This window comes from Hetaerina americana, unplaced genomic scaffold (genome assembly GCF_022747635.1).
Source record: "Hetaerina americana unplaced genomic scaffold, ioHetAmer1.1.p SCAF_3, whole genome shotgun sequence".
Classification (NCBI taxonomy): domain Eukaryota; kingdom Metazoa; phylum Arthropoda; class Insecta; order Odonata; family Calopterygidae; genus Hetaerina; species Hetaerina americana.
Window position 1 is genome coordinate 34,389,927 of NW_027286874.1, and position 25,043 is coordinate 34,414,969.

Below are 25,043 nucleotides of genomic sequence, written 5' to 3' on the forward strand. Positions count from 1 at the left end.
TGAGATTCCACCAGTAATCAAATACTTCCGTCAAGAACGGTATGAAAGCAAAGGAAACTCATACAGACTTTCAAAACACCCAGGGGAACCCTGCTACTTCATATTCAACTGTTTTCACGTGGATGACTAGTTTAAGTTTGGTCGGGACAGCTTAGATGATGATCCACGTAATGGTCAGCCAAAATGTGCCATTACCTGAGAAATTATTGGAAAAGTGCATAAATTGATCATGAAAGATTGACAACTGAAAGAGCAAGAAATCGTTGAAGCTTTAGGGATGTCATCAGAATGGGCATATCACATTTCAACAGAGGAATTGGATTTGAGAAAATTATCTGATAGAAGGGTTCTGCGACTCTTGATGCAAGATCACAAACGAATCGGAATGGAAATTTCTGAACAATGTCTGACTCGCTTTAAGGGCAAGCAACAAGACTTCCTGTGCTGGTTGGTGACCACAGATGAAACTTTGATCCGCTACTATACCTTAGAGACAAAAAACAAAGTCAAAGCAGTAGAAACATGTTGATTCACCATCAACAAAGAAAGCAAACGCAATACAATTGGCCGGAAAAGTGATGGCTTCAGTTTTCTTGAATGCGAAAAGGATTCTGATGATAGATTATCTTCCTACTGGTCACACAATTACTAGACAATACTACGCTAACCTTCTTGGACCAACAACAACAAAAGATGCACGTACAAAGGCCAGGTTTGGCAAGGAAGTAAGTCATCTTTGATCAAGACAATGCACACCCATACACAAATGACATTGCCATGTCAAAAATATATGAACTTAGTTATGCATTGTTGCCACACCCACTTTATTCTCCTGATTTGGCTCCATCAGATGATCATCTCTTCTCCAAACTCAAAATTTTCTTCAGTGGATGGAGATTCTCTTCAAACAGAGAACTAACAGCTAAACTAGACAGGTATTTTGAAGGCCTTAAGAATTCTAATTTTGGATAGGGGACCAAGACTTTGGAACATCGCTGGACCAAGAGCATTAGTGTACGGAGAGACTGCATTGAAAAATAACAAAAGTTTCACTGAGGTAAGCTGTTAATTTCAACTCCATTATGAGAACTTTTATAATCACCCTCACACTTCAAAATAATATGAATCAACTTCACTAAATATTTAAGTTAAAATAGAGATAAATATTCCAATTATGAATAAAAAGTGCAAATTCTACATGGCTGTTGGAATTTATTTTTGAAAGGACCATAATCAATGTAGCCACAGGAATAAAAATTAAAATCCTCTTTATAATCATCTTTAAGCCTAACTGTTTTGATAATTGAGGTGTTATGAAAATCTCCTCAAAATGCACAAAATTTAACTTTCACATTTTAAAAATGAATGCCATAAATTTATTAGTTTTTCAATTAAGGCACTCAGGTGGCCAGCATATTCATAAAAATATCAATATCATTAAAATAAGCACACTATAACAATATGATAAATAAATTTTGCAAAGAAATATATTAGGAACATAAAAAGGAATCTAGGTGTTTCAATTCATGTAAAACACTTGGTGAGGACAAGTAGAATTTTAATTAAGGGAATGGCATCAAAAATGGGGCCTCTCTTCAGATTTGAATAAAACTGTAGGCGTTCCTAGGTTTTGTGAGAACATGTACTTAATTGAAGACAAATGTAATTTTTTTATTATAATAATAATTTTCCTAACCAAGGATACTCATCATTCAAAAGGTAGGTATTCATCAATGCAAATACATGTAAATGTATTTCTCACTGCTAATCAAAATACTTGATACAGAGGAGGATGAAATGCTTCTTAAAGATAATTTTCCAGGGATAAATCTGGAATATTCAACTTATGGTTTCCTATGTTTACTAGTATTTTATGTTCACACCTATCCACAATTAGAACCCTCCATACATCAGTAGAAGCTGTAATTAGACTACATCATGAAAATAATGTCTTTCAAGTAGGTTTTAGGGGACTGTGGATGAGGTCATGTACTCTTCTGAATTATATTCCTATTTCACAATCAAGTATAAAAAGGAGATAATTTAACATTAGCAGATGAGTTTTACAGTCACAGTACTCGAAATAAAATTTTTTTATAATACTGTGGTAAATAGCTCCTCTGCTATAGTTGGATATTTCTCGGAGGAAATTTTCAAAGAGAAATTTTAAGCTAATGAGCTTTGATGGCACAAATAAAATGATGACATCAGATTTATAATTAGAGAGAGAAATAGGGTCATGGTACAAGAGATCTCATACGTTGGCAAATCAAAAAATGATTCCGCTTCTCCGGGCAAGTTACTCAATTACCTATAATTTCTTCATGAAGATAGGAACATAATGCAGTATAGAAAAACATTTCTAATACTTACCAAATACAGGATGCTGTTGTAGATATCGCATCAAAGAAAATATCAGGTTCCATCCAGGTAAGAAAACTAAAATGGCTCCAGGTATTTCCAGGGTCTTGATATACTTAAATAATTCCTGTAGGGACAGAGAGAGAGAGACAGGCATATTTTTCTAGTTTAACTTTTGTGTAATAGTGTTAGCTTTTTTGTCGAGCCTTGTTTTAATAAGTTCATTATATTCTAGTTATTTATTAATCACTAATCACAGTTATTTTTTTCTTTCCCAGTTCCTTCTATTACAATTTTATGAAAGTAAAAACCTAAAAACAAAGAGTCCAGTCAACTGATATAAAAGTAGGCTTCTCATTTTATGAATTCCCATTAGAGACTCACAAACCAGACTCAAAAAACAAGCTGCCCTTTTTCCTAATCACTCTTCAGTGTTTGAAACCTGATCAGGTATTTTTTATGAGTATCATCCCTCACCACTTTTTGCTCCTGGTACGAGCAAAACGGGACAAACCATAATTTTAGTTTTTGATGGCGCTGCTCGCATTAAGGTTTACTGGAAACACAAACTAATATCAAAACTAAAAAGAGCATCACTGCCAATACCTGGAATAAATGATTGCCACATAATATTCCCAGTTTGAATATCAAATCAACAGCTAAAAAAATGGCCCTTCATCAGATAGATGTCGTGGAAGCCTTTAGATTTATTTAATTCCTAATATGTTTACATTTCTGTCCATTTTACTTTTTCCATCCAACTCAACACACACATATCTACCCCAAGCATCTTGCTTCAATGACCATGTTTCCATACCATACATAACATTTTCCACATCAAATTTTCACCAATATCAAAGAGTCTTTTCCTAACAGCCTTACCCAGTGCCCCTGTCATCGATTCCTTTCTCCTTTTGAAAACTTCTCTGCCTAATGCAATTCTTCTTTTTGATTTCCTAATACTTTGACTAATTTGGTCAAAAACACTTCCCAGATACGTAAACTGTTCCACTTACTCCAGTTAACGTACTCCTTCCTACAATAACATTTAAACTGGCTTTCTTTTCTTGAAAATAACAAACTATTTTGTTTACATTGATTCTAATCCCATAACTATTGCACTGACTTTCCAATGTGCCCCAGACCGGCGGCAACCTATTGACTGATTGGCCTACTGAAGCTTCATCATTTGCAAATTTTACTATGTCCGTTGACTTTCATGCCTATTTCCTGCTCTTCTCATGCCCCATTAAACATTTCCTCAAAATAAACGCTGAACAGCACAGGTGATTACAGACATCCCAGAGGCCATCCCAGGTCACAGCAAAGTCTCCTATCCCTCCTATTTTCTGCAATACATTCATTAAGTTCACCCAATTCACTCCATCAAATGCCTTTTCGAACCCTAGAAAACATACAAACACATCCTTATAGTATTTTATGATCTCCTCTATTATTAATCTCATTACTGCTAAGGATTCACACATGACCCATCCCTTTCTGAGCCCAAACTGATCATCACCTAATTAATCACTTGCCCTGCTCTCTGTCCTCATCAGTGATGATCCTGAAAACCACTTTAGCCTCATGCAAAACCAAATTTATCATTCCGTAGTCCTCACATGATATACCCTTTCCCTTTTTTGGAATATGAACTAAAACTGATTTGATGAAATCTCCTTGCCTAATTCCTCAGCATTAGTAATTGAAAACTCTTCCTCCTGTGATTTCCTAACCATAAGCAGTGCCATCTACTCCCACAGCCTTATTTGATTCAATTCCCTTAGTACACTTTCAGTCTAGCCATCAGGTTAGTCTGAACAGATGATGCTTGGACTGCCTTCCCTATGTCTCCCATGGCCCTTTGACCTATCTGGCATGAGTGACCCTACCAGGAGCAATTTTCATTGCTCTCACCACCATAGTTCCAGGGGTCATCAGAATGCACAAGTCCTTTCACCACATCAAGGTCGTAGTCCATGGACAGTAAATTTTAATACACGATTAATAAAATTATATGAAAAATTTATATGGAAAAAAATTAGAGGAAGGTTGATGATGTCCAATACGATGCTTGATAAATGTACCTGAATTATCACTAATACTAAACACAATATGTTTCCATTGAATGCAATAATGACCACAATGAATATTCCATTCAAGTATATTTACAATATTAATCTGATCCATCTGCTTCTGTGAATAGTTCAATAACTGCCATCTTTATCTTTGCCACTAGTTAAATGCACACACTCAAAAACATTTCTGAAGTCTTAATCTGGCCTACAAAACTATAAATTACATGACAATGATGTAGTTACATTGAAGCCGGTCGCATCAATAAATTTTATTTTGTAGAAAATTGCCAATTTATAATTTACTACAAATTGCCTTTATTATCACACATACAAGAATATTACTCCATTCCCAATATTGTGAAATGGCAATTCACGGGACTCCTATAGTTCATTAGTTATGAATTTTACACACAAGTTAGTTCTTGTCTCCCTGATGGTGGCGATCTTCTGAATTCTTGCCCATGTCCACTATAAACATCAGTTTAAATAATACAGGGTGCGGCAACATAACTTCCTTTTTTACAGGGGTTTTGCTTTATAAAAAAGGAAGTTATGCTGCCACACCCAATAGCATTTCTGATTTTCTAAGCGGAGTATAGGACAATCAAGACTGATTGAGAGGTAGAAAATGATAAACAGGTAATAGATCAAATTACTTCATTTTCATAGAAAACTAAAATCATTGATGTCCATTTTGCAACACTTTTCATGAGGCCGACATTAAATTACAACTAATCTGATTAAATTTGGCAGGAAAAGGTACATATTCAATACAGTGAGCAAAACATTTTCATAAAGCCAGGCCTCTTAGTCCTTAGCCTTAGTATAATATTAAGTAACCACCATGATAAAGTACATCTTATTTAGTGTAAAATAAATCAAGACCAGGAACATTGCATCTAATTTGTCGGGGCAAGATTTCTTGTTACAAACACCATTTTATGAGACACTGCCTCAGTATTAATCATAGCTATGAGACATTTTTACTACTATTTTTTTAATTCCCAAGCCTTCAGGATGCTTGAATATTTTCACCGAAATTGAGCACTATATCTTACTCACCACAATTAGTTCAAAACTGACTTCCTTTTCACTTATGTTCTTCATTGCATTTTTAGTTGACTCTGAGTATTCTGAAGACACCTTGGAATTCATGTTTTCTTCAGGCTCTTCTAAACCATCTTCATCTTTGTCTCTCTTTCTTTTTTTGTTATCAACTGGTGGAATAAACTTGACCAACTGAACACAGTCTTCCAGAAAATATTCTGAAATTGATAGAGGAGCTTCAGTTATGCACAGTAAAATTTTTTAATACCTATTTCTCTTTTGATCTTTTTTTCAGTTTCATTTATTAATTATGCAAGTAATTTTTTATAGTTTGTCAAGTAATTATGGATAGGGAATGAGATAAGTATTTGGATAGAGAGTGAGTGGCTGTTTTCCCAGATTATTACCACTGTACATAACATAAGTATTTATGCATAGTAAAGGCAAAAGTTTTAAGAGGTTCAAATACACAAGCTCTAGCAATATACTTTCTATCCAGTGTTGTGAATTACGAGAGAAGACAATGATTTGGATAATAAGTATGTCATGTAAGTGTCACATGTATAATACACTACTTCCTCAAGTACCTTTCAGGGTTTAGTAATGACAGCAAAGGAAAGAGCAAAGTAGTATATTCTTAAATATAAATGAAAATGAAATTTCCCTGATGGTTACGCAAAATTATGATAAAGCAGACCTTGCTATGTTTTGTAAGTATGACTTTGGTAACATTGGAAAGGGCTTTGTGATGATGCCAACTTCAAAATTAAATGAAACATCTATTCACATATCCTCATCTCCACCCAAGCTGTGTGATTTTTAGGGCACCAGATCTTCCTGGGAAACCATAGCTGGTGTAGGGAAAGGTTCTAACCCCCCTACCCTGATGTGTGAATTTCACATGCCATTTGACTAATTACTGGGTGAACTCTACCATCACCTACCAAACAGGCCTTTGGGTTGATTACTATGCTTATGGTTTTTTTATTCATATCTATGCAGATTCTAAAGGGAATATCTTTTATTTTACCATTCTACAACTTCAAAATTAAAGAAAGATGGCAAATATATGTTACATTAAAATTGAAAATTTTCCAATGTTGCACCATTTTAATTTCTCTACTGTATATCATTACACAAGTTTAATTTTTTAATTATCAACATTTACCTTGCACTGGAAAAGCACGTCCTTCCACTTCAACCACTGGGCAGTCATTGAAGTATTTACTAAACAAAGTTGTATCAATTGTTGCTGACATGAGTACTATTCGTAGATCTGGATAAGTGTGAACCATGTCACGAAGAACAACCATTATGAAGTCCGAATTTACATCACGTTCATGAATTTCATCAACAATAACATGTGAGACACCCCTCAAGCCATTTTCCAAGCGCCTCAAAAGAACACCTAAGAATAATATGAAGAAAATATCAGTTTAAAGTTGGACCACTGGTACATAGGGCTTATAGCTGCATCTAGCAGGCTATATAATTAATTACCAAAACTTATGAGAGGTTGAATTAAATGCATGAAATAATTAAACAGTGTTAAAGAATTATTACTGAAAAATGAAATGAGACAGGCAATGTGAATACTAAGACATCATAATGACATAAAAAAAAGTGAAACTGGAATATGGAAAACTGCACCACGGGAAATACCCATATACAGTGAAACCTCACTTAGCGAGCACCTTACCCACCAAATGATTCCCATATTGGTCCCAAAAAATGACTCCCTTAACAAGACACTTTCTGCATAACGAGTGACAACGACAGGGGAATTCCTGGATTCACTGCATTCCTGCTACTGCAGTTTGTCTCTAGCACTCGTTCCGCTAGCATCTTAGCATTGCTAATGATCACATATTTTTCCAAACTTGAGCTCAAAATTAATAGTGTCTTTTGTGCAAGGTTTAATAATATTTTATGCACAGTTTTACAAGTGATCCCGAAGAAAAATCCATTGGAAGAAAGCCATATGAGAATAAAACTACGAAATAACACTAGAAAAGAAATGTAAAGTCATTGCAAATTGGGAACAAAGTGTGAGGGTGGCTGATACATGTATTATGCACATCAACAATCAGTTGACATCAATGATTGACCTTTTCCTCAAGAACATGAGCACGGCTAAGGAGATAGATGCTTCAAATATAGTGACAAGAGTATCTACGAAACGTTTACATATTCTCAATGATGTCAAAAGGTTGTTTCTCACATGCTTAAACAAAAAGTAATAGCAATACGATGCCATTGACGAGAATATAATTTGTGAGAAGAGGGAAGTGTTTTTGCCAACCTCATAAATAATATGTCAGGATCATCAATGGCAGAACAAGTATTTAAGTAGAGCCGAGCGTGGGTCAAGAAGTTAACAAGAAAAACCATCATCCACAGCACTGTCAGACATGGTGAAGCAGTAATCTCTGAGTCAAAGGTAGCAGAGAACTTCATTAGTGACATCAAAAAGCTTGTAGATTCTAAAGGTTACCTGCCACAATTTGTTTTTAATTGTCACGAGACGGGTCTCTTATGGAAAAAGATGCTGTAGTGAACTTTTATTTCCACATGTAACAGTAGAAGACAACGTATTGCCCAATATAAGCCAATGTAAGGCCATCTCACACTGCGCAAATGCAAGCGGTGAAGTTTAAATTAATCCCCAGCTTGTTTACAATTCTGAAACTCCATGAGCCTTCAACAAGTGTTAAGTTCAAAAAGCTTGCTAAATGTGATGTGGAGGTCACAGAAAACCTTTGAATCATATCATGAGTTTGAGGCATTGCCCTAATGGCAATGTTTACCATAAATTAATTTAATGATTATTCTGAGTTGCATTTTTACCAAATTTTGAAGCTTTGGCAAAAACAAATGTCTCTAGACAGCTTTCTAGGAAAAAGGAATTAAGTACGTATCATAAATAATCAACAATTCAATTCGATTCTTTTTTGCTTTCACAAATTGAGTTTGCATTCCCAGTTACTTCATTCCTCGATAAAGATAAGGTGAACATGAGCCACAATCCTAAACAATGTATACATAATTTTCTTTGAACAATCTTGTACATAATATATTTTTATCGGCATGGAACAAATAATTGTATTTTACATTAATTTATACGCAAAAAGTTGTTTCCCTTGTCGAAAAAGATAGCAGAACGAATTATACTCGCATTATGAGGTTCTACTGTGCTGTTATTTACATGAATAGAATGTATAACAATAATTATTTAAAAAAAGAAAATTAACAATGCAGAATAATCACTAGGTAACAATAATTTCTTCTTAATATCCCACTTTGGGTCTATTCATATATCATCTTACCAACAGTGCAGAAAAGAACACCACCATAAGGCCTTGGAAGACAAGATTCAAAGCGCACACTGTATCCAACACTTAGTCCCAAATTTTCCAATCTCTCACTTGCCACTCTCTCAGCTACAGACACAGCAGATATTCTCCGTGGTTGAGTGACAACTATATTGCATGCTGCACCCTGACCTGACTGAATGTAGTCATCCAAAATATACTGGCACACCTACAAGAGGAGAGAAAAAATAAGAATAGAATGAATAATTTTTTAAGAAATTTGCATACATTAGGAAAGAAGCACTTGAAATTTTAAAATAGATAAAAAGTTGAGGTCAAACTTTCAATGATTCAACTGTAAATTGGTTGTGCTTCATCTAAATCACACCTTCTGAAGTGTACTTGGGATGGTGTGTTAGTATACTGCAATCACATGGAATTGATGCATTGTGTAAAATGGTGGGTAATTAAGATTGTTAAAATTAATGACAGAAAATGTTTTTACAAAAATTTTTTTTAGGTTACCTGTGTTGTTTTACCACATCCTGTATTCCCCCTAATAATGACAACTGGATTTTCATTGATTGCTTCCATAATTACACTCATGGAATTATAAACTGGCAGTTCCCTTCTCTTCTTCACCATTTCCTGCAGTCTAGTATTATTTTGCATCTCCTCTTTGAAGCTATTACTGAGATCATCACTAATTTGATCCATTGTGGCCTAAAAACATCAGAAAGATTACTCAAAATTTTGCATTAAACTTAGAGAAATGCAAGCTTTTAAAAATCATGCATAAAATCAACTCATTGATAGAAAACAACAATTAATATACAATGTTTGGAAACAATGGGCAAATTATACACAACAGTGACTAGAAACTTTTCAATCACACACTCTGAAATTCACCAAACATGGCAAATTGTGCACTGATGCAAATACAGGGTAATTTATATGACACATTTATCATTTCATTGTTTGGTTTCAAAAAGCTCAAAAATCAATGCAGCTTAATTAGTCAAGGGTCAGGTCAATAGGGACATTTAATTTATTTATTTAGCATTAGACCAAAAACAGCACATTTTGGCCTTTAGATTAGACTCAATCAATCATATCAGACTTATCAATGATAACAATGGTTACATTTACAAACACCCAAGCCCCAAATGGAGGAAAACCCACCCCGGCAGGAATCAAACCCGGGACCCTTGGAATGGCAGACGAGGACGTTATTCCGCCGCAACCGGGGTTGACAAAATAGATAACCATTACATTCGAAATATTTATGCATTACATAAAAGAATATGAACATTTTTAACAACTAAACAAATGCAATTATGTATCAAAATAACCCTAGGGTCTTAATTATAGAGTTATCTTTAAAAATAAAAAAATACAAAAAGTCCTTAACTGATACTTATTGAAGTTGCATATCTGAAGTAATATGAATTAATTTAAGTACGCTATGATTAAATTTGAAAATGAATTTATTGAATTACTTGAGATTTCTCTACCATGGACTTAGTTTATGATTATAAATGCAATATATATTGCAATACAATGAGAAAGTATATTGCAATCTATATTGCAATATACTTTCTCTTTCTATCTAAAGATGTGAATTATGAGAGAAGAGAATGGTGTGAAAAATAAGTGTGTTATTTAAGAGTCACACCTATAATACCAAACTTCTTCAAGTACATCAACAATGGAGTAATGTACTGGGTCAGTTGTGGCAAGTTGTTGTACTATCGCTCTATATAATAATGAGGATTGTGTCAATAATTTTGCAGGATTTCACCTTCTACTGGAGGTCCTGAAAGATGCCTACCATTTATGGTTGTTTTACTCATTTACCCAATCGCAAACAGTCACAAAAATAGGAGCAGATCTGCTATGAACTTCATCTAACTCCGCTTTCATCTCTTTTGTCGTTAAGCCTTTTAAATAAAAGTCCTTAATCACTGTACGAAACTCAGTTTATCTCATTTTTCTAAATAACATGTTTGTTGCCTCAATCGACTATGAAAATGATACCACATGATGGATATAGCTGAAACTTTAAAATCAGTCTAGCGAGAGATGAGGCTTACTAAAAGCAAATCTTTTCCAATACTAAGGGGGCTATTACAAACTAGACAGTGGAGTCACTCTGTCAGGCGGAGTTATCGATAGCACATTTTATAACTCCGCCAGCTGCTATTATAAGTGAGCGGACTGGAGTCTCACTGCCATCACGGTGTTGACTTTAGGGCTCGGAGATGTATCAATAGCCAGAAAATTTGTATATATGAAAATTATTGCATTCATATGGCCCAAAAATGATACTAGCCAATGGTGATTAGCCTTTCAATTAGCAGACGAAATGCATTCGGAAACTTCTCAAGAAATAGGTATATGCATATTTACTAATTATGACAACGAATACCACATTAACATGAGTCGACTTGTTGATTAAAGGGGATTAGCAAGCAGTAAAGGCTTTCCCACCAAAGTGAGGGAAGGGTACAAGTTTGCCAAAGTAGAAGCAATAGGCTGGGACACCTGAGAAGGAATTGAGATAGCAAATAAATCTAATTGGGAAAGATTAGAAGTATTAAAGAAAAGAATATAACCTAGGAGGAAATTTATGGATGGCAAAAACAAACATTGAATGATGCACTTGAATGTGAAAGAATGGGCATTTATCAGAAAACTACTTAAAAGAGATTATCCATTCCGTCCATTAACTCGAAATGATCAAAATGAGTTCTACTGAGCCAGATAGTGGCTCTTTATGTGGTACTTATTTCTGCCTTCTTCACAAAGATTGATATATTTAAATGCTACTCTCTTGACTTAGGCAACATTATCACATTATAGTCAAATATTCTATGATCATTTAGGTCAAATATATAAACATTCTGAAGTCATCGAGCCTTACTTTTGAAGGAGATAATTTTTAATTTTTTTTATAAATCTCACCATAGGTATTTAATCTGCAGATTTGGGCTTGCATTAATAATATTTTGGTATCACTACAGTGATTCTATCACCACCAAAATTGATTGAATATTGATTGATTTTAGAATATCACAGTCATACCTTTCTCATTTACAGTTACTTTAATCCATCTTCGATATTTAGAACTTTTTTATAAAGGGATTTTCCATTACTAAATCATACTGCATAAAGCTTACTTAAGGGGGATTATTTCAAACAATATATGTTCTTAATGGTATTCATTTAAGTATTCAGTTCATTCAACATCATCATATTTTGTGCGAATGAACATTTTATTTTATATGAGCCTATTTGCCTAGTTGTTTCCCAAATCAGTGTATCAGATTCAACTGAAACAAATCTATCTACGAGGGTCATCCGGAAAGTAGTACCCGTTCGTGAAATAAAGACACAAAAGTAAATATTAACAAACATAAAAAATTTTATTTGAAAGAGGATACTTTAAACTACTTCTCAACATAATCTCCAAGCAAATTAAGGCATTTGTCATAACGTGTGACAAGTTTCTGTATTCCTGCTGCATAGTCCTTCGCCGCCAGCTCATTGAGATACGCGAGGGACCCATCTTGCACAAATTTTTGCATAATGCAGATGGTGTTTAACAATTTCATGAACAATTGTTCGAGAAACATTGGGAAAATGCTCACAGATGTCATCAATTGTGACGCGCCGATCGTTCCTCACGAATTCGTCAACTGAGCTCACCAGTTGGTCTGTAATGACAGACGGTCTCCCCGAACGCTCATCGTCGTGTGTGTTCCCCCTCCCCATGTTGAAGTTGCGACACCACCGCCGAACAGACGACTCGTCCATTACATTGTCTCCATACACCTCCTTTAATTGGCGATGAATATCACATGGGCGAACGTTTCTTGCATTGAGGAATTTAATCACTGCCCTCACTTCACAACTGGCGGCGTTCTCAATTTTTTTAAACATTGTAAACAATCACAGAAACAACACAGGCAATGCTAGCGTCACGCAACTTGGCTCAGAGAAGGCAGACAAGCCACTGAAGCTATCTGACCTCGTCCAGCGGCTACTCGCGTCGTCAGCACTTCATGCGGCACGAACGGGTACTACTTTCCGGATGACCCTCGTACATAACAGGTACCCAAACCAAATTATTTAATTTATACCTCTAATAGCATACTTCATGTAACCTGCGACAAAGCTTATCAAAACAATACTCGATGAACTTAATGCTTGGTATTTTATATCCAAAAATCCCTTACTGCATTATATTGAAAAATCCATGTGAGAGTGTTACCATTGATTTTATATTACATAAAGTAGTTCCTACTCTTATCTTAATTCCTACGCTTATATCGATACATCAGTAATCACACTGGCTTTGATAGGTACCTATGGTAATTGCCCCCATGATATCACAAAAATCAAGAAACCTCTTTTTCATTTCCAACAAAATAATATTTCAATATTTTCTTGAATGTCTTTGCTAATAAATTAAAATATTATACGATTACAAATAAGTTAAATCAATAGATTTTCCCCCACACAATTGTGAACCAAAGAATAATTACCTAAGAAATCACATATTGAAACACATTAGTAGCTCAGTAATTTTTCATTGCCTTAATTTAATATGGAAAAAGTAATTATATCTATTCAAAATAATAATCAAAAAAGAATGTCAAAATAATAGATGAAGAGATTTAGTAACTAACAATTGCGTGCATATGAATGATTATTGAACAAATCATATACAGGAACACTATGTTTCATAAATTCATCATTACTTATTTCAAAGTGGTTAATCACATCCCACATTCATAAGTATGCCCTTACGTGGATTTATTCTAAACATGAACGGTCTATTGTTTCATGCAATACTTTCAAAATATCCAATTTTGCTCAAACGATGAATGCAAATGAAAGTGAAGTATGCAAATAAAAAGTTAAAGAGCTCAGTGTTAAAATAAACTAAATATATGCTGCCTATAACAGTTATTGCAGAACAAAATTAATATTTACATTGCATTGATAAAATATTTAAGTTCAGCATAGTTCTTAAGAGATACAATTTTGAAGAACCAATATTGCTAATTTCAGTAAACCGGTTTCTACTCAACTGCTCTGGTTATTTCTAATGCAAAATAATAGTGTATAATGGACTCCTAAGCACAATTTTATGATTTTAATATGCCAGGCAAAGATCACTAATGTAAACAAACTGCCGCCATTTTGAAAATATTCTTAGGTGGAGCGACAAAGGCAGGGTGCCTGGTCGGGGTTTCACTCCACCCTGTTAGCGTGGTATCAAACTGTCTGAAACTTGTTCGTAATAGCTTTCGACGGAGAGACTAACTTCTGCCTGGGTAATACCGCCTGGCAGAGTAACCCTGCCTTTTGTAATTACTCCAGGTGGTGCTATTATTTTTTAACGGTATCATACCACCACCTGGAAATACTTACTGGAATTTTAGCAGTAACAATATAATAGAAATAACTATCATTTTAAGCGATGGAATGAAGTATGTCTTTAGTTTAAATTGAACAATTACTGGTTAAGATTAATCAGAACTGCATACAAATTACTTGTTATAGTTAGCTCTTACATGAAAAAATAGCATATGCTGATCCAAAATATTATCAGTAGGTAATAAAATACACACCAAAAACTTAACATGAGGAGTAAATTAACTAGAATGTTCACCATCACATGAATATGGACAAATTCTGAACCTCCAAATTGGAACAAACAACAGTCGTCAAAATAGCACTTGCTTTTCAGTAACACGATAACTGTCCTCAATCTACAATGAAAAAACCATGCAAATGTCACACATACGGTTGATAATGGCCCTTCATCAATGTTACAATTCTTCCAAGGATTCCAATTGGGCTGTGGGGGTGACCATGAAACAACAGCTGCAGGTTGTGGTTTTGAAGTCTGGAAATCCTCAATCACATGATCACTGAGCAAAGAGATGGGGCCATCTGCTCTGGAGGGCTTGATAATAACAAATAAAATAGTATAATTAATATTCAATTGAAGGTTATTGCATGGAGTACATGAATCAAAGAAAAATACACTAACTGCAAAAAATTAAACTATGCTAACATAAAATTATAATTTAATAATGATTGAATTGTGCAAAATATTTACATAAATTTGATAACAATTTTTGTGACATCACTTTGCCACATCTTAAAAGGAGCATATCTGTAATGGGTCATTAATAGGCACTCTTTATATAAATGTCTTCCTGATTGTCTTCCTAATGTACACACAGTTCTATTTGAGGAGGTGACAAGTTTTCTACTTCAAACCCTTATTCAATAAAGGAAAAATATATTAGTTTACATATCCTCCAACGACTAAAAATAATGTAGATGTAAGTCTATAAAAATATGTTTATTTATTCCAGCTTTTATTGTTAACATCAGCCGAATGACAAACTATTAAGCTCTGAACTATCTTGTGTAGCAAATGCTTCCTTTCTTGGCATTACTGAGGACAAATCCATGAAATGGTCCAAACATAAGACTTTAAGACATAAACAGAAAACTTTACAACCAAATTATTGCTAAAATGTTTTAACTTTGGCATTTAAAAACTACCTGAAGTATTTTCATACACATTGGAACCTCGCGTAACTAGAACCTTGCATAGCTAGTAATTTGCACCATGAGCAAAATTTTTTCCCGTATATGACCCGGTTAAAAAGTGACTTGTCATATAACGAGTGATGAGGGGTGGGGAATTCCTGGAATAATTATATGCTAGCTACTTGAATTAGTGTTCAGCACTTATTCCACCAGCATTGCAGGGTCGCTAGAGATCACCCATTTTTCAAAACTTGTGTTGAGACATATTACTTGTGATTTTTTGTGCAAGGTTTAACAATATTTTGTACATAGTTTTAAAAACATACCTAAAGAAAAATACACATCATTATTATTATTACCTTTTGTTTGCCCAGAGATCCCAATACAAAAATACATGGCTTTGTGAGGAAACATGAAGCAGCAAGCTGTCTGAATGGCAGCAGAGAACTTCACTGGTGACTCCAAGAAACTCAAAGATTCTAAGGGTTACCTGCTGCAATAGGTTTTCAATTGTGACAAGGGATCTCTTGGGGAAGAAGATGCTGAAGCAAAACTATACATGTACATGTAACAGTGGAGGAGTGCTCATTGCCCAGCAACAAGTAAATGAAAGGCCATCTCATACTGCTATTTTGTGCCAATGCAAGTGGCAATTTGAAATTAAACCCCTGCTTGTTTACCATTCAGAAACTCCATGAGCTTTCAATGGAGTGAGAAGTCCCAAACAGCAGGCTAATTGTGATTTGAATGTCATGGAAAACTGTTGCATTGTACTATACATATGAAGCATCGTCCTAATAAGGCAGGGGCTATGTGTGGCAGAGATTTATTTAATGATACTATTGAGTCTCATTATTAAAAAATTTGGATGCGTCGATAAAAACAATTGTATCTAGACAGATTTCTAGTAAAATTAAATTATGTACGTATCATTAATAATGAAATATTTCTTTCAATTTTTTTTCACCCAAGCTCAGCACTCCAGTTAAGTTCAATCCATGGTAGAAAAAAAGCTGAAGATGATCCAAGATCCTAAACAATGCACATATAATTTTCTTTGAATAAACCTGGTTTTTAACTTATTTTTTTGTGATAGAATATATCATCATATTTTACATTAATTTATATGGGAACAATTGTTTCACTAAACGAACATTTCGCTCATCGAGAAAAATTCCAGAATGAATTACGCCCGTTGTATGAGGTTGTCCATTTTTTAAATTTTCACCCCCTAATTATCTATGGTAATTATCTGGGATGATCCCACTGATATATTTAAAATGCAAAAGAGGGCTATGCAGACTATGCTGAATTGATAACATGGGAAGTCTTGCCAAACCCATTTTGAGCCATTAAATATCTAATCTTACCAAGTTTATATACATTTATCCCTTTTGCTGTAGTACATCCTCCTCCTCACATGCCAATAAATTGGCGGGTATTGTTTTTCCATAACCTTTATTTCTCCCAAAATAATAAAATAATCTAAATAATTAAAATAATCTAGATTCACTGTTTATTTAATACAAAATTTTTATTAATTTATTTTGAAGATAATTGTTATAAAATTTGAAGTATGATAGTGCACCACAGAGGGGATGGAAAGGTATGTTCACAGTAGCAGGAGGGTAATCTAATGCTGTTATTAAAAAAATATTCATCATAGAAACTCAAAAAAGGAGTGGGGATGGTTTCTTGCACAAGGGCATTAAATTGAATAATCTATTCCCAGATGCAGTGAGAAACCTTTCTTCAGTAAAACCTTCAAAATTTAACCTCAAAATATTTCTTTTAAATAACACATTCTATCCAGTGGATGAATTTATCCAATATTATAGAGAACTATAGAAAATATTTGTAACCACAGGTAATGTATACAAAGTTTTGTGTCATATTTTTAGCATGCTGGCTAAGGCCTACAGCTGCATATGTTTGTATTGCTCTACATTTAAGTAACGAAGTAGATGGAATGATTTGAATACTGTTTAACAACAAAGATGATTCAAGATATAAAATTAACTAATCACTGAAATGAATATATTAGATTGACTAGGTTAGATGAAGGTTCACGAATGAAAAACTGAAAAACCTGTACATTGCTAAGCAAAGATATGTCTACCAACAAAAGTGGCAATACATGGACATCCCCTTTTCAATCCCATTATTAGATATTTTCATCTAAAAACTTGGCTCAAATACTATGTAAATGCGTGGCAAAAAAAATTTAATGGAGCACATTACACTATCCTTCACCAAATGCTGGTTATAACCTTTAAAATAAAAATGGAAAGAAGACAATTCCATACTTAGAACTTAGGTTACCACAAGGGTGACTACAATTATCTTTGAAAAGAAAATTATGACTACCCTTTGCATTCTAGTGTTCAATTAATGGCACAGGATATGGTATTGACACAAGGTTAAGGATTTATTAAATTAGTAATTTGTAAAATTCATATCAAAGACAAGTTTTTAAATAAATCAAAAAAATATTTAGTCCCTCTCCTCATCGATGAACATGAAATTTCTTCACCCATCAATACTAACTATGCACATGAATATACTTACAACTATTACTGGTTTCACACCAACTTTCTCCACACATTTCATTACTCTTTCCTCTAATTCCGGGCTTATTGAAACAGGATGAGGCTTCATAAGCTCACTTTCCTTGTTTTTCTTTAGAGTACCAGTAAATGCCTCAATTACACCTAAGTGATATAACTGTCGTACAACCGAGAGTGCACAACTTTTGGAAGCTGATTGTTTGTTTGAGCCTGTCTCTCTCCCAGTAATAGCTGGAAAAAAACAAATGATTAAGAATACTTATCACTATAAACATAAAGAGTCAGAACAGCCAAACATTTTCCAAGGGTCATTCAAACATAATTTAAACATAACAGGGAGAAAATAACTAATACGAGGGGGGACCCAAAAATAACAGGGATGTCGTTATAGATTCTTTAGTTCTCAATATATTTACATTAATTTTGTTCACTTTCAAAGTATTGCCCCCCCATTGACCACCATGCATTTCTCCAAACGATGCTTCCATTGTTTGAAACATCTCTGAAATTCATTTATCGGGATGTCCTTAAGGCCTTCTAGCGATTTTTGTTTTACCTCCTCCACAGTGTCAAAACGCTTTCCTTTCACGTCCCTTTTGAGTCTGGGGAACAAAAAGAAGACACAGGGCTAAATGCGGTGAGGAGGGGGGGTGGACAATCGATGTCATGCCGTTTTTTGTCAAAAACTGCATCACGGAGAGGGCAGTATGAGCCAGCGTGTTGTCATGATGGAAGAACCAGTTGCCTGTGGGCCAAAGATCTGCTCTTTTCTTCCAAATACTTTCCCTCAACCTCTTCAAAACCTCCAGGTAAAACATCTGGTTGACAGTTTGACCCAGAGGAATAAAGTCAGAGTGCACAATACCTCTGCAATTGAAGAAACAAATGAGCATTGTCTTGATTTTTGATTTCACTTGGCGAGCTTTTTTTGGACGAGGAGAGCCAGCTGTCTTCTATTGGCTTGATTGCTGCTTTATTTCAGGATCGTATCCATAGCACCTCGATTCATCATCAGCAATCACCTTGGAAAAAAATCCGGTCCTCTTTGAGCTGATTTTGAAGCTCAAAACATGCCTGAACTCTACGGTCCCTTTGCTCGTTAGTGAGATGGCGAGGGACAAATTTGGCCGCAACCCTTATCATATGCAAATCTTCAGATAGAATCCTCTGAATTGAACTCCATGACACTCCAGACATCTAACAGAGTTGATCAATGGTTCTGCGACAGTCTTCACGAATGAGGGCATTGATTTTGTTGACATTAATGCCAGTTCTTGATGTTGAAGGGCAGCCTGAACAGGGTTGGTCTTCAATTGACATTTCACCATTTTTAAAACATGCAAACCACTCGTAGACTGGTTTTGCTTAGGGCAGCTTCCCCATAAGCAGTCTTAAGCATTACAATAGTTTCCACGGCCGATTTCCCAAACAGGAAACAAAATTTCACTACAGCGCGTTGCTCTTGATAATCTGCCATCATGTTTTTTGCCGAAATGAAAAACATTGTTTCACTGAAACAGCTCTCACAGATGGACAAATCCAGTCACAGTGACGACACTGTGCATACTGACGCAGGAGGCGTGAGTCTGACATACGACCGGCCGAACAAAGGCTTCCCCCACTCTTGCTCCCTACCGCAGACCAAGTCCCATTACTTTTGGGTTCTTCCTCGTAGAGCTGATATTAATACTGATACTGTTAAATCATCAAAGAAGAGCTTATGAAGTTCACATAATTTTTGAATTTCCACATTATACACTTTTACTGAAAGATACCGATTCATGAAATTGATAGTAAATGAATGAAAGTATTTTAATTCCAGTTAACGTTTCCAAGTTTTTGAACATATTTAATGTATTCAGGTTTACCTCAACTTATATTTTTACTCAGTGATAAGAATTATCTTAGGTGATCATTTTATTTAATTATGCAGCATAAAATTAGGCTTTTGCAATGAGTGATGGCACACAGCTGGACTGAGTCATTAAATCAAATCAGATTGATCACATCCAACATGAAGGTTGCTGAAGGCACATTGTACAAGGGTATTTTGGCAGGTTCTCTTAATCACGACCAGATATTAGCTCTAGTGCAACGAGTTTCCCACACAGTAATAAGTAATCCTTTATGAGTAAACCAGTAACTTGTCAGAGCTCTATGAAGAAATCTGTGGTGCGGTCAACTCTCTGCTGTTGCTCCCATCTAGCAATTTGTGAAGATGGCAAAAAATTGAGATTCCCACAGTTATTAAATACTTCGTCAAGAAAGGTATGAAAGCAAAGGAAATTCATACAGACTTTAAAAACCCTGGGGAACTTTGCTTCTTCATATCTGTTGTTGAGTGGACAACAGATGTTGTTGAGTGGTAAGTTTGGTCAGGACAGCTTAGATGATGATCTGTGAAATGGTCGGCCAAAATATGCAACTACCTGAGAAATTATTGGAAAAGGGCATAAAATGGACAAGGATGATCAAAGACTGAAAGTGTGAGAAATCACTGAAGCTGTAGGGATGCCATCTGAACAGGCATATCACATTTTAACATTGGAATTGAATATGACAAAATTATCCGCTATATGGGTGCCGCAACTTTTCACACAGGATTACAAATGCATCAGAATGGAAATTTTTGAACAATTTTTGACCCATTTTAAGAGCAAGCAACAAGATTTTATACGCTGGTTTGTGACCACAGATGAAACTTGGGTCCACTACTATACCCCAGAGACAAAACAGCAGTCAAAGCAATGGAAACATGTTGATTCACCACCACCAAGGAGAGCAAAGGCAATACAATCAGCCGGAAAAGTGATGGCTTCAGTTTTCTCGAATGCGAAAAGGATTCTGGTGATAGATTATCTTCCCACTGGTCAAACAATTGCTAGACAATACTGCGCTAACTTTGTGGACCAACTACAGTAGAAGATGCACAAAAAAATGCAAGCTTTGGCAAGGAAGAAAGTCTTCTTTGATCAAGACAATGCACACCTGCACATAAGTGTCATTGTCTTGGCAAAAGTATGTGAACTACAATACAAATTGTTGCCACACCCGCCTTATTCACCCAATTTGATTCCATCAGATTCCGAACTATTCCCCAAGCTCAAAATTTTCCTCAGTGGAAGGAGATTCACTTCAAATAAATAACTAACAGCCGAACTAGACAGAGAGACATTGAAAAATAAAAAAAATTCACTTAGGTAAGTTATTTATTTCTATTCCATTCCGAGAACTTTTCAAATTACCCTTGTATAATTAAATTAATTGAATAAAAATAATGGTAAAGATGAGCCAATTAACAAAATTTGTAAAAATCTTAGTATTAATTACAAGTATACGAATTATTAGTTGTTTTTAGCACCAATAAACAAACAGCATCAACTGATTTTACTTACTTCGATTTAGCAGTTTCACATATATGCTAAGCTCCGCTACAAAGCTCCTGGAAAAAACATTGAATTTTGTAAGTTAAAAATTATTAGAAAAAACAATAGAAGTTTAATCCATTAACACTTTAAAAACATAAGCTAAATTTATAATGGCCACGCACAAAAAACACATGCACTATTTTATAAAATAACATGAAAATAGCTAATACATACAGATCAAACAAAATTTGCTTTAAACAATATTTAACAAAAGGAAATCAGTAGTTAAAATTAAATTAAAACTGACCAAAAACATACAGGACAGTATTTATGCACACATAAGTATTAGAGAAGCACAAGACTGAAGCCTTTTGAACTTTTTGATAATGTGCTAGGTAGGGCTAAAAAAGGAGTGACCTTAGGTTCCCAAATTTACTACATCACATTACTCACTAGCTTCAACCTTTTTACTTATATTAAATGAAGAGCCCACTACAAAGAGATGTAAAATGAACCTATTTCACAACCACCAAACAACTGAACATTGTGTGTAAAGTAACTAGTTATTACTATCACTCTTGATTTACCAAATCATTTCTGGATGCCATACAATACCTACACTCTCCACAATCAACACAAACAATAAGCTTCAGTGACTAGCCATTTCATAATTTGATTATATAGGTACTTGCACTGTATCTGTTACCTGTACTTTCAGTGTCTCAGCATTTCATTTCTCAATGAACCAGTCTCTTATGAATGGTCTCAGCCTCTCTTGCTACAATTTCATTTTTGCATATAATTCAGTCTGTTCTCCCTCTTGCTTGTTTCAGCAGTAAGCAATAGCAATTATCATTAATTTAAGATTAAACTGTGGGCTGAACGCATCCATATGCTTTACATGAATTTTACACATTCTTCAAATTACATTTTTGCAATTACTTATTTTAAATTGAAACCAACATACTTATGTGTATAAATTTCATGACCGTGCGCACTTTCACTCTAACTTGAGCAAGCTTACATTGATAAAACGCTAAGAATAGTTCTTAGCCAATCAATTTTAAGACAATACTACCTTGATCAAAAAGTTCCCGGAATAACCACCGTGTGGCGCTCCCATCGTTCCGATTTGAGTTCTGTTTTTTTTGTTAAATTGGTACATCTGTTGTTGATATTCCCTTTAAATCTTAGTGTCATAACTTGACATTTGCAAAAGTTACATAGCCAAGAGTACATCTATCTCTGTGTGTGTTGGCGATTTTTTACAATTTCAGAAATGGATTTAAATTTGCAACAACGAACTTGCATTAAATTTTGCGTAAAAAACGGATTTAGTGGCGCACGGACGTTGGAAATGTTGGAAAAGTGTTTCGGCAACGATTCTCTAAAAAAAACGGTCGTTTACCAGTGGCACGAGCGGTTCAGAAGTGGTCGTGAGTCAATCGAAGATGATGAACGCAGTGGCAGACCATCGACATCGAAAGTCGGTGAAAAAATTGATAAAGTAAAAGAAATGTTGGTCAATAACCGCAAATTAACCATCAGAGAAATAGCGGAGGACTTGAACATTGCCTATGGATCCGCCCAAGACATTGTGGTTAATGATTTGGGTTTCCGTCGTGTAGCAGCAAAGTTGGTGCCAAAAGACCTCAATTTCATGCAAAAAAGAGACCGTGTTGACGTCGCAAAAGACATGATTTGCGAGGCTGAATCCGATCCCACATTCATCAAAAGGATCATTACTGGAGACGAGACGTGGGTTTATGAGTACGACATGCAATCCAGACATCAGGCAAGTGAATGGCGTTCACCAAATGAGCCGAGACCAAAAAAACCACGTCGTTTTCAGTCAAAAAAGAAGGCAATGCTGACGGTTTTCATGGATTACAACGGTGTAGTGCATCATGAATTTTTGCCAGAAGGCCAGACAGTAAATTATTATTGAGTATTATTTGGGCGTTATGAGACGTTTGCGTGAAGCAATTCGCCGAAAGAGACCAGAAATGTGGGCAGAAAACTCGTGGATTTTGCACCATGATAACGCACCGTCGCACAGTGCTATCATTATTCGTAATTTTTTGACGAAAAATGCAACAAATACCATCCAACAGCCACCGAATTCACCTGATTTGGCTCCCTGTGACTTCTTTCTGTTCAATCGAGTTAAAAAACCATTACGGGGAACGCGTTTTAGCAGCCGAGAGGAAGTAATGGAAAAATCGCAGGAAGCACTGATGGACATACCGAAAACCGAATATAAAAAATGTTTCGAGGATTGGATCAAGCGCTGGCATAAGTGTGTTGCAGTCGATGGGGATTACTTTGAAGGGGACAATATAGATTTAGATGAATAAACTTGTATTTTTAATTTTCTGAATAAATTCCGGGAAATTTTTGATCAAGGTAGTATGACAGGAGAAAAATTTGCAGAAAATTGCATATACCAGTTTTTAAAACTCATGCTTGCATCAATTTTGAAGTTTTAACTGAGAAAATTGATAACATATTTAACTGCTAATATAAATGCCATAAAAGTACACATGTATAACTCGTTTTAATTACCTTCATTAGGCAGCCTAATTGAAAATGGCCTGATTTCAGGTTTTTTTCAGGAAACGATTCATCAGTTCAATTCCTGGACATTTAGACCCATTTTCCTTATCAAACACAATTACTTTTATTTTGGATACATTTACCCTCAATTTCTTTTTCTATTACCCTACTGGGTCACCCAGCGGTTCCTGTAGAATTAGTAGGCTCTGAGCCAACAAAAAGAAGCCATCATCACAATACCACTGTTTAAGAGCATGGTATGTTAAACTCCCAATCATTACACATGCCATCCATCTCTTACACATTTATTCATAAAAACATTGAAAAGCCATTGAGACATAATGCATCCTTATTTCACATCATAGTTTATTTCAAGCCAGTCAATCAAGGTCTCGTTCTATCTGACACATGCCTCACTATGTGTATTTACTGCTTTTAGAGCAATCAGTAACTTCTTATTCAAAACTATTCCTTTCAAACTATCCTCTATTTACCCTTTGGTATGCATTCTTCAAAAAACACACTATATTATAAAATTCACTTGAACAACATCAATTTCACTATACATAAACTTCCCACCCTTTCTTTTCACCAACAGATACATTTGGCCCACTTTCACATTAATCCTCAAAATACTCACTTCAAGTCTCGAAATTCACATCCTAGCTGATATGCACAGTTTTTTTGGCATTATATGGCAAATCAACTTCTGACTTCTTTCATAACCATTACACATTTTTTCAGCTCCTGCAATTCTGCCATAACAAATCCATTCTCTTTCTCTCTGGGACTCAGTTTCTTCGTATTTAGCAGTTATCATCACCTCATAAGGTTTTTTCTTTGCACTGTCAAAAATTGCCACTTAATGGGGGGTCAATTTAGACCAATATATAAACACATTCTGTTAATAACATGTCAACCATCAACTATTGCTCAAATATATATTTTTTAAATTAGAGAGCACAAATAATAAAACTGCATAATAACATGGATAGCTATAATTGCAAAATGAGTAAAACATCTTTATGGGGTGAAGGCTGAATTTTTAGACCCGGACTTTCCATCATATAAGTTACTTTTGTGACAACAATTTCAGCCCGTTTTGGATGCAGTCCAGATCAAAGATTCCTCAGCTTTAACCAGAAGATGCCTCCATGATAGAGTGAAACGGTTGAAATT

At 35.0% G+C, this 25,043-nt stretch overlaps 1 protein-coding gene across 2 annotated transcripts in view; it reads right to left on the minus strand.

Annotated features, from left to right (window-relative positions):
* mle (dosage compensation regulator mle) overlaps positions 1-25,043 on the minus strand; it is a 53,835-nt gene that overhangs the window by 15,243 nt on the left and 13,549 nt on the right. For both annotated transcript variants that reach the window (XM_071587740.1, XM_071587741.1), the window contains 8 exons: positions 21,336-21,382; positions 17,942-18,171; positions 14,613-14,774; positions 9,323-9,520; positions 8,813-9,026; positions 6,655-6,894; positions 5,502-5,704; positions 2,374-2,488 (listed from right to left, as the gene is read on the minus strand). In XM_071587740.1, coding sequence (XP_071443841.1) covers positions 2,374-2,488; positions 5,502-5,704; positions 6,655-6,894; positions 8,813-9,026; positions 9,323-9,520; positions 14,613-14,774; positions 17,942-18,171; positions 21,336-21,382 — 1,409 coding nt within the window. The remainder of the gene's footprint in view (positions 1-2,373; positions 2,489-5,501; positions 5,705-6,654; positions 6,895-8,812; positions 9,027-9,322; positions 9,521-14,612; positions 14,775-17,941; positions 18,172-21,335; positions 21,383-25,043) is intronic.